We start from the raw sequence: 13,996 nt of genomic DNA, 5'->3' as shown, positions 1-13,996 counted from the left end.
CCAGTGGGGCCCCGTGCAGGTTCTTGGGGCTCAGATCTGGATGTAACCCCCAATAGCCCCCAGTGGGGCCCCGTGAAGGTTCTGGGGGCTCAGATCTGGATGTAGCCCTCAATAGCCCCCAGTGGGGCCCCGTGCAGGTTCTGGGGGCTCAGATCTGGATGTAACCTCCAACAGCCCCCCCAGTGGGGCCCCGTGAAGGTTCTGGGGGCTCAGATCTGGATGTAGCCAATAGCCCCCAGTGGGGCCCCGTGAAGGTTCTGCGGGCTCGGGTCTGGATGTAACCCCCAATAGCCCCCAGTGGGGCCCCCGTGAAGGTTCTGGGGGCGCAGCCGCTCACTCTAACTGTTCCCCTGCTGCCCCCCGGGGCGGGGTCGGTGTCAGGCTGGCCCTGGAGCCCTGGACCCAGCTCCTGGGGGGTCCTGGGAGGAGGGGGCCTTTGGGGATGGCTGAGCACAAGCCCACAGGAGAGCGGTGACGCCCTGGGTTCATGGAGGGTTTTAGAGTCACAGAGGGGTGACGTTGGACACAAGACATATGGGCCGGGGGGTGACCCGGAGCGGGCTGGGGGTGGGGGCGGGGATGCGGGGGTGGGCCTGGGGCTGGGATGCAGGCTTCCTGCCTGGGAAGCTGGGTTGGGCGGGCGGGGGTCCCGGCCGCGTGAGAAGCAGGGCAGTGCCGCCCCCTAGCGGTCATAGGGGAGACGCGCCGCTGTGCTGGCCGGGTTGCTGGTGGAGCCGATGCTGCCCGCGCAGGAGACGCTGGTTCAATCCCTGGGTCGCGAAGATCCCCTGGAGGAAATGGCAGCCCACTCCAGTATTCTTGCCTGGGAAATCCCATTTACAGAAGAGCTGGGTGGGCTGCGGTCCACGGGGTTGCAGAGAGACATGACCGAGCGACCACGCACGCAGGCATCGCGGGTGGATTCTTTAGCATCCGAGCCCCCAGGGAAGCCCTTCCTCATCTCTGGGAGTGGACAGAAAGCAGCGTTTCTGGGTGGTGTGAAAGGTGCCCGCCGGGGCCCGGGGGTGGGGGGCGGTCTGGGTTTGTGTTCTCTCCACCCCTCCCGCACCCGCAAGCATCTGGCGCGCAGCTGCTAGGTGATGCGGCTGGAGGCGGCTGTGCGGCCGGGGCGGGGCTGTGCTGTTTTAAATACTGGCAATGTCCTGGCGGTCCCTGGAGCTCTGTGCTTCCATCTCTTGGAGGGAGGTGGCTCCTGCTTCAGTCCCTGGTCAGGGCCCTAGATCTCGCAAACTGCACAGCATGGCCAAAAAAAAAAAAAAAAAGATCGGAAGTGGCCAGCGTCTTTCAGGGACGGGGGGAGTGATCGGGGACCGAGCGGGCAGCCCGGTGTGGGGGAGCGGAGTCCTCCCTTGGGGGGCTGGCCGTGGATGACTGTCCTCTGCCCTGGGAGGATGCCAGAGGGACTTCCTGGTGTCCAGTTACTGACACTTCGCCTTCAAGTGCAGGGGACGCGGGTTTGATCCCCAACTGGGGAGCTGAAATCCCACCTGCCTCCTGGCCAAAAAAGCGAAACATAAAACAGAAACAATATTGTAACAAATTCAATAAAAACTTTAAAAAATGGCTCACATCAAAAAAAAAAAAAATCTTAAAACGAGGATGTGAAGAGAGGGTGACCTCTTCAGGAGTATAATCTGCAGACATACTGAATCACTTTGCTGTGCAGATCAGAAAACTTTTGCTCTAAAACTGTGCGGTGAGGATTAAGTGGTTTGGTTGGTAAAACTTTTGTCATCAGTTCAGTTCAGTCGCTCAGTCGTGTCCGACTCTTTGCGACCCCATGGCCTGCGCGCGCCAGGCCTCCCTGTCCATCACCAACTCCCAGAGCCTACTCAGACTCATGGCCATCGCATCAGTGATGCCTCCTCTGTGAAGGGACGGGAATGGAGGCAGAGGAGCGTTGAGGGGAGGGAAGATGGAGGGGCCGGGAAGGGGCACTCCACACTTCGAGGTCCTCCTGTAATTTGGGGGTCACAGTCCTGTAATTTGGGGGTCACACGTCCTCCTGTAATTTGGGGGTCACACATCCTCCTGTAATTTGAGGGTCACACATCCTCCTGTAATTTGGGGGTCACATGTCCTATAATTTTGGGGTCACACGTTCTCCTGTAATTTGGGGGTCACACGTCCTCCTGTAATTTGGGGGCCACACGTCCTCCTGTAATTTGGGGGTCACAGTCCTGTAATTTGGGGGTCACATGTCCTGTAATTTGGGGGTCACACATCCTCCTGTAATTTGAGGGTCACACATCCTCCTGTAATTTGGGGGTCACATGTCCTGTAATTTGGGGGTCACATGTCCTGTAATTTGGGGGTCACACGTCCTCCTGTAATTTGGGGGTCACACGTCCTCCTGTAATTTGAGGGTCACACATCCTCCTGTAATTTGGGGGTCACATGTTCTCCTGTAATTTGGGGGTCACATGTTCTCCTGTAATTTGGGGGTCACACGTCCTCCTGTAATTTGGGGGCCACACGTCCTCCTGTAATTTGGGGGTCACAGTCCTGTAATTGGGGGTCACATGTCCTGTAATTTGGGGGTCACACGTCCTCCTGTAATTTGGGGGCCACACGTCCTGTAATTTGGGGGTCACACGTCCTGTAATTTGGGGGCCACACGTCCTCCTGTAATTTGGGGGTCACACGTCCTCCTGTAATTTGGGGGCCACACGTCCTCCTGTAATTTGGGGGTCACATGTCCTCCTGTAATTTGGGGGTCACACGTCCTCCTGTAATTTGGGGGTCACATGTCCTGTAACTTGGGGTCACACATCCTCCTGTAATTTGGGGGTCACACGTCCTCCTGTAATTTGGGGGTCACATGTCCTCCTGTAATTTGGGGGTCACATGCTTACGCGTGAGAACGGCGTGTGCGTGTGTGCAGAGAAGTGTGTGTGTCTCCAGTCAGGTCTTGCTAAACTGTAGGTGCTGCTGGGCTGAGGCCCGGGTTGAACTGGGGTGGGGGCTGAAGTGCCGGCCTGGGGTCTCTGCTGGGTGGGCGTGGGTTCGAGGGCAGAAGGTAGGTGGGGTGAGGGCTGCAGGTCTCAGGGGGGCCGCCAGGAGCTGCGTGTGGTTCTGGGCAAGCCGGGCCCTCCCTGGGTCAGCGGCACCTCGGCCGTGCTGCGGAAACCGCTGGGTCTTCATGATGGTCTGTCTCTCCCGCCCTGAGAGCCCGGGCTGGCTGGCTGTGCTGTGCTGGGGGTCTGCGCTGGTCCGGTACTTCCCGGGGGTCGGCTGGGCGTGCGCAGGGGCTCACCCTCTAACCCTGTCGCACCCCCGGCTCACTGCCGCTGCAGGGCCACCCTGCCCGGAAGGCCGCGGCTCACAGGGTGTCGTGAGCTCGCAGAGGCCCGGCCTTCCCGGGGGCTCGCAGCAGACGCCTGGACTGTCCCCCCAGCCGTCCTGCTTCACGCGCGTGCCGACTCGGTGGCGCAACCCTCAGAGGTGCCCCTCTGTGCCCGGCATCACGGCTGCAAGATGGCACGGTGCTCGCCCTCTGGCCGGGGAGCCAGGCGGTTAACCTATAATCAAAGTGCAGAGCACGGTGGAACTTCTGAGCCAGGCTAAGGAGAACTGAGCAAAGTGACGTAGAGTGGCGGTGGGCATCTCCCGAGAGGGCGTTCACAGAAGGCCTCTCTGAGCGGATGTCGCTGAGCTGAGGCCCGAAGGGGTGAACTTGCCTCGGAGCGAGCGCAGAGGGCCTGAGGCTGGCGGGGGTCGGGGGAGTGGGTGTGCCGAGGAGTGGAAAGGGGCTGGCGCGCCCAAGTGTGACAGATGGGGTGGGCTGTCCGGGTCACCGGGGGCTGGAGGTCGACTGCAGGAAGTTAGATTTTATCCTCAGCCATCGGAAGCCACTGAAGCACGATCCGTGGACGCAAAACTGCCCTGTGGAGGAAGGTCTGGAGTGAGAGTAGAGGCGGGGAACCAGGTCTGGGCAGGAACTGGTGATGGGGAAGATGGATGGCTAAGCAGAGTATAGTGATTTATTTTGTCTTTGATGGGCTTGGTTAAACCGTATTTGTCAATGTAGAAAGGTGTTTGTAATCTATTGCTTTGTGGAAAAATTAGATTCTAGACACATATACGGGCTTCCCAAGTAGCGCTAGCAGTAAAGGGCCCAGCTGCCAATGCAGGAGACATAAGAGACGTGGGTTTGATCCCTGGATCGGGATCTCCTGGAGGAGGAAACGGCACCCCACTCCAGTACTCTGGCTTGAAGAATCCTACAGACAGAGGAGTCTGGCGAGCTGCAGTCCACCGGGTCGCAGAGAGTCAGACACGACTGAAGCAACTTAGCACGCAGGCAGATGTTATTAGCGTGTTAAAACATGCTTAGACGAAAGTTCAGAAGGGTCTTCCCCAGCCAGGAATCACCCTAGATTATCAGGGTGATAATCTTAATTCTGTTCCTTGGGCTCAGCTGCGTTTCCTGGATTGCTGGACAGAGGAGGATTCCCGAAAGCTGGGTTTGGAAGCGGTGATAGAGTGCTCCCCTCTGTTCCCCGCCCGCCTCTCCAGGAGTACGAGCAGCGCCTGGCCCGGCTGAGGGCCGACTATGAGGCGGAGCAGGAGTCCAGGGCCCGGCTGGAGGAGGACATCACCGCCATGCGCAACTCGTACGACGTGAAGCTGTCCACGCTGGAGCAGAACCTGCGCAAGGAGACAGGTGGGCCGGCCCCGCCAGGCGGGAGGGAGCCCAGCCTGCTGCCCCCGCCCCCCGCCGACGGGCCCCAGCAAGGCAGGCACCTCCATCGCCCTCACTGGGCAGTTGAGGAAACTGAGGCCCAGAGAGGGTGAGGAAGTTCCCCGAGGTCACATGGCTTTTAAAGCAGAGCTGGGATTTGACTGCAGCAGCCTGATCTCGGGGTCAGCGTCCTCACCCACAGCCCTGCATTGTATCACCCTGGCCGCAGCCTGGGCTCCTGCCCGAGGCTGACTTAGAGTGGCAGCATGTCACCCAAGTTTCACGGGTAAGTCCCTCCCCCCGGTTTCTGCATTTTCTAGTCTCTTTTCCACTTTAGAGCCCATCTGTCACCAGGGCAACTACATCCCAAACTAGGCAGTCCTTCAGTTCAGTTCAGTTCAGTCGCTCAGTCGTGTCCGACTCTTTGCAACCCCATGAATCGCAGCACGCCAGGCCTCCCTGTCCATCACAAACTCCCGGAGTTTACTCAAACTCTTGTCCATCGATTCAGTGATGCCATCCAGCCATCTCATCCTCTGTCGTCCCCTTCTCCTCCTGCCCCCAATCCCTCCCAGCATCAGGGTCTTTTCCAATGAGGCAACTCTTCGCATGAGGTGGCCAAAGTACTGGAATTTCAGCTTCAGCATCAGTCCTTCCAATGAACACCCAGAACTGATCTCCTTCAGGATGGACTGGTTGGATCTCCTTGCAGCTCAAGGGACTCTCAAGAGTCTTCTCCAACACCACAGTTCAAAAGCATCAATTCAAAACAAACAAACAAACAAACAAAAACATCAATTCTTTGGTGCTCAGCTTTCCTCACAGTCCAACTCTCACATCCATACATGACCACTGGAAAAACTGTAGCCTTGACCAGACGGACTTTTGTTGGCAAAGTAATGTCTCTGCTGCTGAGGCAATCCTTAGCAAGAGCTTTTACCTACCTGGGAATTTTTGTCTGCTGTTTGACACTCTAGAATGTTCCATCCCACCGCTATCTTTCAAACACCCTGTGCTGCCAGGCATCCCAGACTTCCTAGTACTCACTATAAGTGTTAGTTGCTCAGTTGCGTCCGACTCTGTGTGGCCCCATGGACTGTAGCCCCCCAGGCTCCTCCGATCATGGGATTCTCCAGGCCAGAATACTGGTGTGTAGTCATTTCCTTCTCCAAGGGATCTTCCCGACCCAGGGATTGAACCCAGGTCTCCCGCATTGTAGGCAGACGCTTTACCATCTGAGCTGCCAGGGAAGCCCATAAATACCATAAAATCCACGTTGTAATGATGACGGTTTCATATCATTGGTCCCGTATATGGGCATTGCTGTGTGCCAGGTACTGGGTAGGTAGGCGCTCCCCCTGCCAGCCCTCGGTGAGTTGGGACTCACTGCTTCCTCACACGGCAGGTGTGCAAACCAAGGCTTGGAAAGGTTCAGGCCGTGAGCTACATACAGCGGTCCCCAACCTTCTCGGCACCAGGGACCGGTTTTGTGGAAGACAGTTCTTCCACGGAGGGGGCGGTGCTTCAGGGTAACGCAGGCGATGGGGTGCGGCAGGAGGAACTCCGTTCACTCACTCACTGCTCTCCTTCGGCCGTGTGGCCCGGCTTCTGGGCCTTGGGGACCCCTGAGCTGGCGAGTTAGCGACCCTAGCAAAGGGGACATCGGGGCTCTCTCGGGGGGGCCCAGGGCACGGTAACAAAGGAGTGGATGGACCCGAAGGAGCTGCCCGTGAGCTGCAGCAGGAGGCCCGTGGGCTCATCCCCCAACCCCAGCTGGCAGGGAGATGTAGCCCCAGGGGAAGGCCGAGGAGCAGGTTGTAGCACTTTCTCTCCTGGAGAGTGTTCCCTCCAGCCCACTTTGAGTATCAGGCCTCTGAGGGATTTTATTTGACCTCGCTAATACTCATCTGCAGCATTCATTTAACCCCAATGGCTCTAGCTTGTCCTGTGGACAAGGGCCTTGAGCTGGTTATGCCAGGAGCGGGCCCTGAGGGTCTTGGGTGTGAAATCTTTGGGTCAGGAGCTCTCTCCTTTAGACGCAATAATACCGGCAGAACAACTAGTTGAAATATTTAGGTCAGGAGCTCTCTGCCTTTGAGGCAATAATACTGGTAGGACAGCCAGTTTATGTATAAAGAGCAAACCCAAGGCACAGGGGTAAGAGTCCAGCCCCTAATGGCTGGGGCGGTTAGAGAATGGAGACATCATGGAGCTGGTCAGGGAGGACTTCCTGGAAGAGGTGGAAGGAGATAGGGCTTGAGTTCTGAGGGGCAAACATGGGAAGTCAGCGTTTGGGGGCCTGGAGGCTCTGACTCTAAAGTTGGTCTCTTGAAGATGGTGGGCCTGCGGCCAGCTTCCAAGGAAGGGCTGCCCTCCGCCCCAGTCCACCCTGTAACAAGCTAAAGGAAGTCTCTCCCTGCAGAGGCTGTCCTGAAGGCGGAAGTCCTCTACAAGGCTGAGGTCCTGTCCAGGGCTGAGTTTGCCAGCAGTTCGGACTACTCTCCCCCTTTGGAGTTCAAGATGGCCGAGAGACCAGAGATCTGCTCCGTGCCTGACCCCCTGCTCCAGGCTCAGGTCTCCTCCGGATTTGAGGAGCTGCCCAAGCTGGCAGCCTCCAAGTCCGAGGCGTCTCTGGGGCGCGATGAGTCCTCCACGCTGGGAGAGAGCTCGGTCTGCGCGGCCTTCTCTGGGCCCGAGGAGCCCTGCGGCCTGGAGTTCTCCGTGCCTGATTCGGAGGCCCGGGGCCGCCACCTGCTGCCTGACGACGACGCCGGCAGGGGCGCCGCGGAGCCCCCGCTGGAGGAGGAGCCCCCGCTGCCGACGCTGCACGACCCCTACGCCGAGGTGGCGGCCAGGCTGGCCAGGTTCTCCTCCACGGCGTCCGGGCCGGACGCGCCCCCGGGGGACGGCCCCAAGGCGACCACGCAGGTAGCTGGCGTCCGCGGGCTGACGCGCGGGAGCTCAGGGGAGGCCGAGCCCCGGCGCGGGCGCACAGGGGCCTGCGGCGTGGCTGCGCCTCGGGGCTTGGGGGCCTGGGCAAGGGGAGCTCTGGCTAAGGCCCTGTAAACCAGTGGGAAGGTCGGGATGCGATCCCAGGCGACGCCGGGTGGGCCCCTGTTCTGCTGACACGGGGACACCCAGGTGGGGCGTCTGCTGGTTGCCATGGTTACATGGCGCGACAGCCCTCCTGTTCTCATAGGGAGGCGGGGGTTCCGCGAGAGTCTGGCTACCTTTCAGGGGCCGCCCAGGGGTCCAGGGGGGCTGCTTCTCCTCCATCCTGCCTCCCGGTCCAAGGCCTTCTCTCACTTTTCAACCCTCTGTTTTATGTTTAAAAACTCTTTTTTCTCTTTTCTCCTCTCCTTTCCTTTGTCTCTCTCTGTGTATGAGATTGTGTGGGTCTAAAGAGCACAGGCCTTTGAATCAGAGTCCCGGGTTCAGATCCCAGCTCTACCCGTCACTCAGCTGTGTGACCTCTCTGGGCCTCAGTTTCCTCATCTGTTAAATGGGGACGCTGACACCCGCGTCCTTTGAGGTCAGGTGCGGTTGGGGAACCGGCGGGGAGCTGGCGGGAAGGCCGGGGCGGGGTCCCAGAGGATGATCCTGACCCAACCCCTGCTCCCCCAACCTGTTCTCCTGCAAGCACCCTTCCCTGACAGATCTGCTGGAGCCCGCTGACCTCGGGTCTGAAGCTGCGGTGGCCGAGGACCTCCCGCCCAGGATTGTGAGTGCCCCCGCCCGGCCTTGAGTGGGGGGTGGAAGCTCCAGGGGCCTGATTCCTCCTGGGATGCTCTCGCCGCTCTTCCTTCTCTGGCCTCAGTTTTCTCACCCGTAAAATGGGGACAGTACCCCCGGCCCTCCCCCAGCACAAAGCAGCGTGCAAATCAGAGGAGTCCTCACCTCTCTCTTTATTTATTAATTTAACGAGAGGTCGCTGTTCCAGGGTGATGTTCACCCTTTGCTCAGCGGTGGAGCCCTGGTCTAAAGCACAGAGGCCCAGCATGTGTGGTGGATGAGGACCACAGAAGCGCTGGCAGAGAACCCCCGAGGCGGCGGGGGGCGGGGGGGCGTGTTGAGCTCTGCTGCTCTCAGACCCCACCTCCCCCCACTTCTGCTTCAGAAAACACAACTAGCCAAGGGGAGCCGGAGGAAGACTTTAAATCTGCCCATGTTTGTGGAGAGAGAAAGCGACCTGCTGGCCTCTGCGCCTGATTACTGGGTAGGAGCCAGCCTGCAGCTTCTCGGCAGAGGGCACACGGGGAGGCCAGGGGTCCCCGGGGCAGCAGGTGACACTGAGATGTGGGACTCAAGCAGGAAGAAGGGGCCGGGGCGGCAGGGGAGAGAGCACCGAGCCGGCGGTGGGGGCGGGGGCTGCAGGTGCCAGATTTCTGTGGCCGGAAAGATCTCAAGGTTCTCAGTGCCAGAGAAGGAGATCAGGGGAGTGGCGGGGTGGATGGGGGGTTGGGGGGTGGGCACCGCGGGTGCAGCAGGTTGTGGAAGAAACTGGCTTTGACTGCAGATGGGATGGGGGGTCTGCGAAGGACCAATTTATAGTTTAAGAAAATTCCGGGGAACTCTGGTGGTCCTGTGGTTATGGCACTGTGCTTCCACCGCAGGGGGCTTGGTTCCATGGGTTCAGTCCCTGACTGGGGAAGTAAGATTCTGCCAACCTCACAGCAAGGCCAAAAAACAAACAAAAATGGCCCTAGCTGCTGTGTGGAGTCTAGATGGTAAGGGGCGGGAGGGAGAGCGAGCTGGGGGCTGCTTTGGGGGGTGTTGGTCAGAAAAGTGGCGGGAAGTTGACTGGGTGCATGTGTTTAATGACGGGTGTCCCCGAGCCCGTAGCGATGTCGATGTCGTGGGCCGCCAGGGCCATCTCAGCTGGGGTTGAGGCTGCGGCGAGCTCCTGCCGAGGAGTTGGCCCCCGCCTCCATCTTGGCTTCTCGCTGCCCTTAGGAGGTTGACTTGGGCCCGGGGGCGACGGAGGAACTGGTGTTGGTGACAGAACCCATCGCGGAAGCCCAGGCTGAAGTGCCGGCGGCCTTGGAGGCTCAGCCCCGGTCTCTGCTGGCCGGGGCCGGTGTGAGGAGGGAGGGCGTGGCCACGCTCGCCGATGACCTCCTGCCCACCTTGGACCAACAGCAGGTGCTTGCCCGGTAAGCGCCTGAGCCCGGAGCAGTGGGACCCGGGGGGCAGGGGGTGGGCGTGATGGGACCCCACGGTGGCAGGAGGGAGCCCCAGGCCCAGGGGTGGATGGTAGGGCCCAGAGATCCTTCCTGAGCCCCACCCAGCCCTCCCCCAGACGTGGCTGCCGGGGGCCCGGTCCTACCCAGGAGCGGTGCGGGGGGTGGGAGCATGCGGTCAGCCGGGTGGCAGGGCTTTCCACTGATGAAGCGGCTCAGGTGCCTCCAGATCCCATCAGACGCTTGTGGGGGGAGCAGCTACTCCGGGGGAGGGAGGCAACAGTCCCTGCCTGGCTTTCTCGGGCCACCATGCAGGTTTCAGGAGTTCAGGGCAGGTGATGCAGGCTTTCCCCGGGGTCCCAGCCAAGCCTCCAGAGCATCCCTGGTGGCTTAGATGGTCAAGAATCTGCCTACATTGTGGGAGGCAGAAATCAAGCAAAATGCCGGGCTGGATGAAGCATAAGCTGGAATCAAGATTACCAGGAGAAATAACCTCAGATATGGAGATATCACCACCCTTTTGGCCAAGGAGATCCAACTAGTCCATCGTAAAGAAATTAGTCCTGAATATTCATTGGAAGGACTGATGATGAAGCTGAAGCTCCAACACTTTGGCCAGCTGATGCGAAGAACTGACTCATTAGGAAAGACCCTGATGCTGGGAAAGACTGAAGGCAGTAGGAGAAGGGGACGACAGAGGATGAGATGATTGGATGGCATCAACGACTCAATGGACATGAGTTGGAGCAAGCTCTGGGAGTTAGTGAAGGACAGGGAAGTCTGGCGTGCTGCAGGCCATGGGGTCTCAAAAAGTCAGACACGATTGAGCCACTGAACTGACCTCAGGTTCAACAATGTGGGAGATCCAGGTTCAATCCCTGGTCAGGGAGAATGGCTACCCACTCCAGTATTCTTGCCTAAAGAATTGCACGGACAGAGGCGCCTGGTGGGCTACAGTCCGTGGGGTCGCAAAGAGTCAGACACCCCTGGGCGGCTGGCACATCAACAACATCGCCGCGCCTCCAGTCCCTCCCTCTTGGAAGACGTGCTCCCTCTAGGGACCGCCACTCCCAGCGCACCCTGGGGCTGCCTGCCCAGCTGCACTTTCCTCCCTTGCAGTGCAGCTTTGTGCAAGTCACTTACCATCTCTGAGCCCGTCTGCAGGACAGAGTCAGCCCCACAGCCAGCGGTTCAGCCTCCTCCTGGGCCCACAGACTATGGTTCAAACACTAACTGAGCATCTACCATGTACCAGGCATCAGGATGCAAGCATGGATGGGATATCACCTTGGCCTTCAAGAAGCTCTCGGCCCAGGGGGAGTCAGGCTCTGGAAGGGTTAGACTGGCTGTGTTCCCGTCTGCCTCCAGCGTCTCCCAGCTCCGCCACCTGGGCTGAGGTTACCTCTCTGGCCCCCAGTTCCTCACAGGCACAGTGGGTGACGGCGAGAGTGCCCGCTTGGGAAGCGTGTTGTGAGGGTCACACGACACGACGCCCCGAGAGGCAGCAGCTCGGTGTCGGGCACACAGAAACAGCACGGGTGTCGGTTTTCACGGTGTGGTCTGGAGTGTGGTCAGGGAGGGCTTCTCAGAAGAGGGGGCCCTCGAAGAAGGTATGCAGCACAGATGTCTCAGGGGTGGCATTCGAGGGACAGGGCACAGCTGAGGTGGCGCAGGGTGGGTTCCGGGGGTGGAGGCAGACTGGGTGTTTGGAGAAGCAGCCGCCCCGGGTTAAAGCTGGAGCGAGGAAGGGGTGGTAGGGTTCCTCGGGAGACGTATGTGCCCCCGGGCTTGGGCTCCGTCCTGATGGGGACCCTAGAAGGATTTTAAACAGAGCAGCGACTTGGATGTGGCTCACCTGTATCCCGGCTGCTGTTGAGCTCAGAGCCGAGCCTGAAGCGGGTCTGCCCTGGTGGCTGGGTCTGCGCGGTTCCCTTCTTTCCCCTGAGCGTGGTCTCCTATGCTGTTACGAGCCCGTGCCATGCCTTTAGTTATCCGACCTTACATCCTTTTGGGAAGAGGCACAGTCAGAACACTTCTGTGGTGATTTAGTAGAGTGAGGAGTTCCACCTGAGACTTTGTAGTTATTTCAAATTTGTGCTTTTAAAAGGCAAAACTCTGTAAACATTTTTTAGCATTTTAGATATAAATACTAAAAAAAAATAAAAGAACTATTCGTGTCCCTGATGAAACATTATGCACTGACCGTAAGGAACATTCCCCACAACCCAGGGGTACTCTGATCTGCAGGTTCTCTGGGAGCACGGCCAGGACCTTGCTCTGTGGCAGGACCACCAGCACCCGGGTGTGGGTGGGGCAGCCCTGGGCGGAGGGAGACTCGCCCTTCCTGTGCGGAGAACTGCGGGCTGGAGTCGGGTAGAGCCGGCAGGAACGCTGGGTCTGTCCCCGAGCAAACAGCAGCCACCTCCCCGGGCCTCAGTGTACCTGTCTGTGAAGTGGGGTTGTTGGAAGGAGTCGGGGCGATCAGGCTGGACAGCCAGTGCTCAGTGATCGGCAGACTCTGTCACGTTTGCTTTCTCCTCCCCGCCGGCAGCTTGCAGCTGCTGGAGCAGCAGGTGGTCGGGGGGGAGCAGGCCAAGAACAAGGACCTGAAGGAGAAGCACAGGCGGCGGAAGCGGTACGCGGACGAGCGCAAGAAGCAGCTGGTGGCGGCCCTGCAGAACTCGGACGAGGACAGCGGGGACTGGGTGCTGCTCAACGTCTACGACTCCATCCAGGAGGAAGTGAGGGCCAAGAGCAAGCTGCTGGAGAAGATGCAGAGGAAGGTGAGGCCCGGGCTCAGGCCCCGACCCCGGGCAGGCCCCGCCCCCGGGCAGGCCCCGGCCCCGGCAGGCCCCGCTCCCCGGGCAGGGCGCGCTAGGTGGGCGTTCACGGCAGCTCTTGAACCTTGCCTGTATTCCGTGCGTGCTGTGTGCCACGCCCTGTTCTGGAAGCTGTCATGGTGACAGGTTCATCTCTGCAGTAGTGGAGTGTGTGCGTGGCTCTGAGCGTTAGCAGGACCCCAGAAGTTCCCAGGGCCACTTCAGATAGGAGGACCACACAGGTGGTGACTTCTCAGGTGGGACCTAGTGGAAAGCGGTCTAGCGGAAGAGACGGGCAGGTGCCTGGAATGCGGCCCGTGGTTCAGGAAACAGAAAGGCGGCCACATGGCTGAGCATGGGGAGAGAGGACTGGAAGGAAACGAGGTTCTGCCATCTGTGACCGAGACTTGCGTGGCCTTCAGAGCATCTTCCAGGTGGCCTGGGCCTCATAGCGCCCTCCCTGGCCGCCTGCTACCCCCTCCTCATCCCCACTCAGCGTGGCAACCAAGGGATCTTGCCAGAGCATAAAGCTGATACTTTTTGGTCTTTAGTTTTAATTTTTTTCTTGGCTACTTTCTTGCCTTTTCTTACTATGCTTCTTGTTTTTAATTGAATTTGGTCTTTCTTGTACTTTGGTCTACATATCTAAATTAAAAAAAAAACTTTGCTGGTTTTGTATTAATGTCCCACTTGGCATCTTCTTCACTTTTGTCCATTTCAAGATTTTGGATTTCTGATTTGAAAATCTCACACCTACGAATTTGTGTTTAAGGAAACTATTCACATTGGGGCGTCGAGTTATATTTTTAACGTTTGGTTGCATATGCTTGTGCTTTGGTGGGATCTTTCCTCTGCTGAAATGCTTTTGATTTTCACTTCCTGTTTCTTAATAGTGTCGTTGATTAGATACATCTGCTCGCTTCTGTTTACTGCATAACGTCATGTTTTTCTGCACTCAGTAACAACTGAGCGCCCAAGTTGTTGGAGGAGGGAGGGAACCAAAAGTACCCACCAAAGCAAGGTACCCTGAGACCAAAAACGAGGCAGGCGGCTGTATGTAATCGGTGGGTCAGTTGATTTTAGGGTAAGGTAGTCACGGGATGGGACCGGACGGATGACAGCCTGGAAGCATTCGCTGCTGTGCTTCCCGGCACCCAGGGGCCACCAGGATGATTCTGTATTTACCCAGGGTGCGGGGGTAGGAACTTTACAACAGGAAGAGCATCCATTTTTGTTTTTCTGGCTCCACTAGATACTCGTTGCTACACGCAGATGTTCTCTGACTCTGGTGG

At 58.6% G+C, this 13,996-nt stretch overlaps 1 protein-coding gene across 2 annotated transcripts in view; it reads left to right on the top strand.

Annotated features, from left to right (window-relative positions):
* KIF17 (kinesin family member 17) overlaps nt 1–13,996 on the top strand; it is a 45,697-nt gene that overhangs the window by 20,692 nt on the left and 11,009 nt on the right. For both annotated transcript variants that reach the window (XM_065927502.1, XM_065927501.1), the window contains exons 7-11: nt 4,540–4,687; nt 7,128–7,633; nt 8,346–8,426; nt 9,659–9,858; nt 12,437–12,668. In XM_065927502.1, the coding sequence (XP_065783574.1) occupies nt 4,540–4,687; nt 7,128–7,633; nt 8,346–8,426; nt 9,659–9,858; nt 12,437–12,668 (1,167 nt within the window). The remainder of the gene's footprint in view (nt 1–4,539; nt 4,688–7,127; nt 7,634–8,345; nt 8,427–9,658; nt 9,859–12,436; nt 12,669–13,996) is intronic.

This window comes from Muntiacus reevesi, chromosome 3, assembly GCF_963930625.1.
Source record: "Muntiacus reevesi chromosome 3, mMunRee1.1, whole genome shotgun sequence".
In the NCBI taxonomy this organism is placed as follows: domain Eukaryota; kingdom Metazoa; phylum Chordata; class Mammalia; order Artiodactyla; family Cervidae; genus Muntiacus; species Muntiacus reevesi.
Note: the sequence above shows the minus strand (reverse complement) of the source record. Positions and strands in the feature narration are given on the sequence as shown.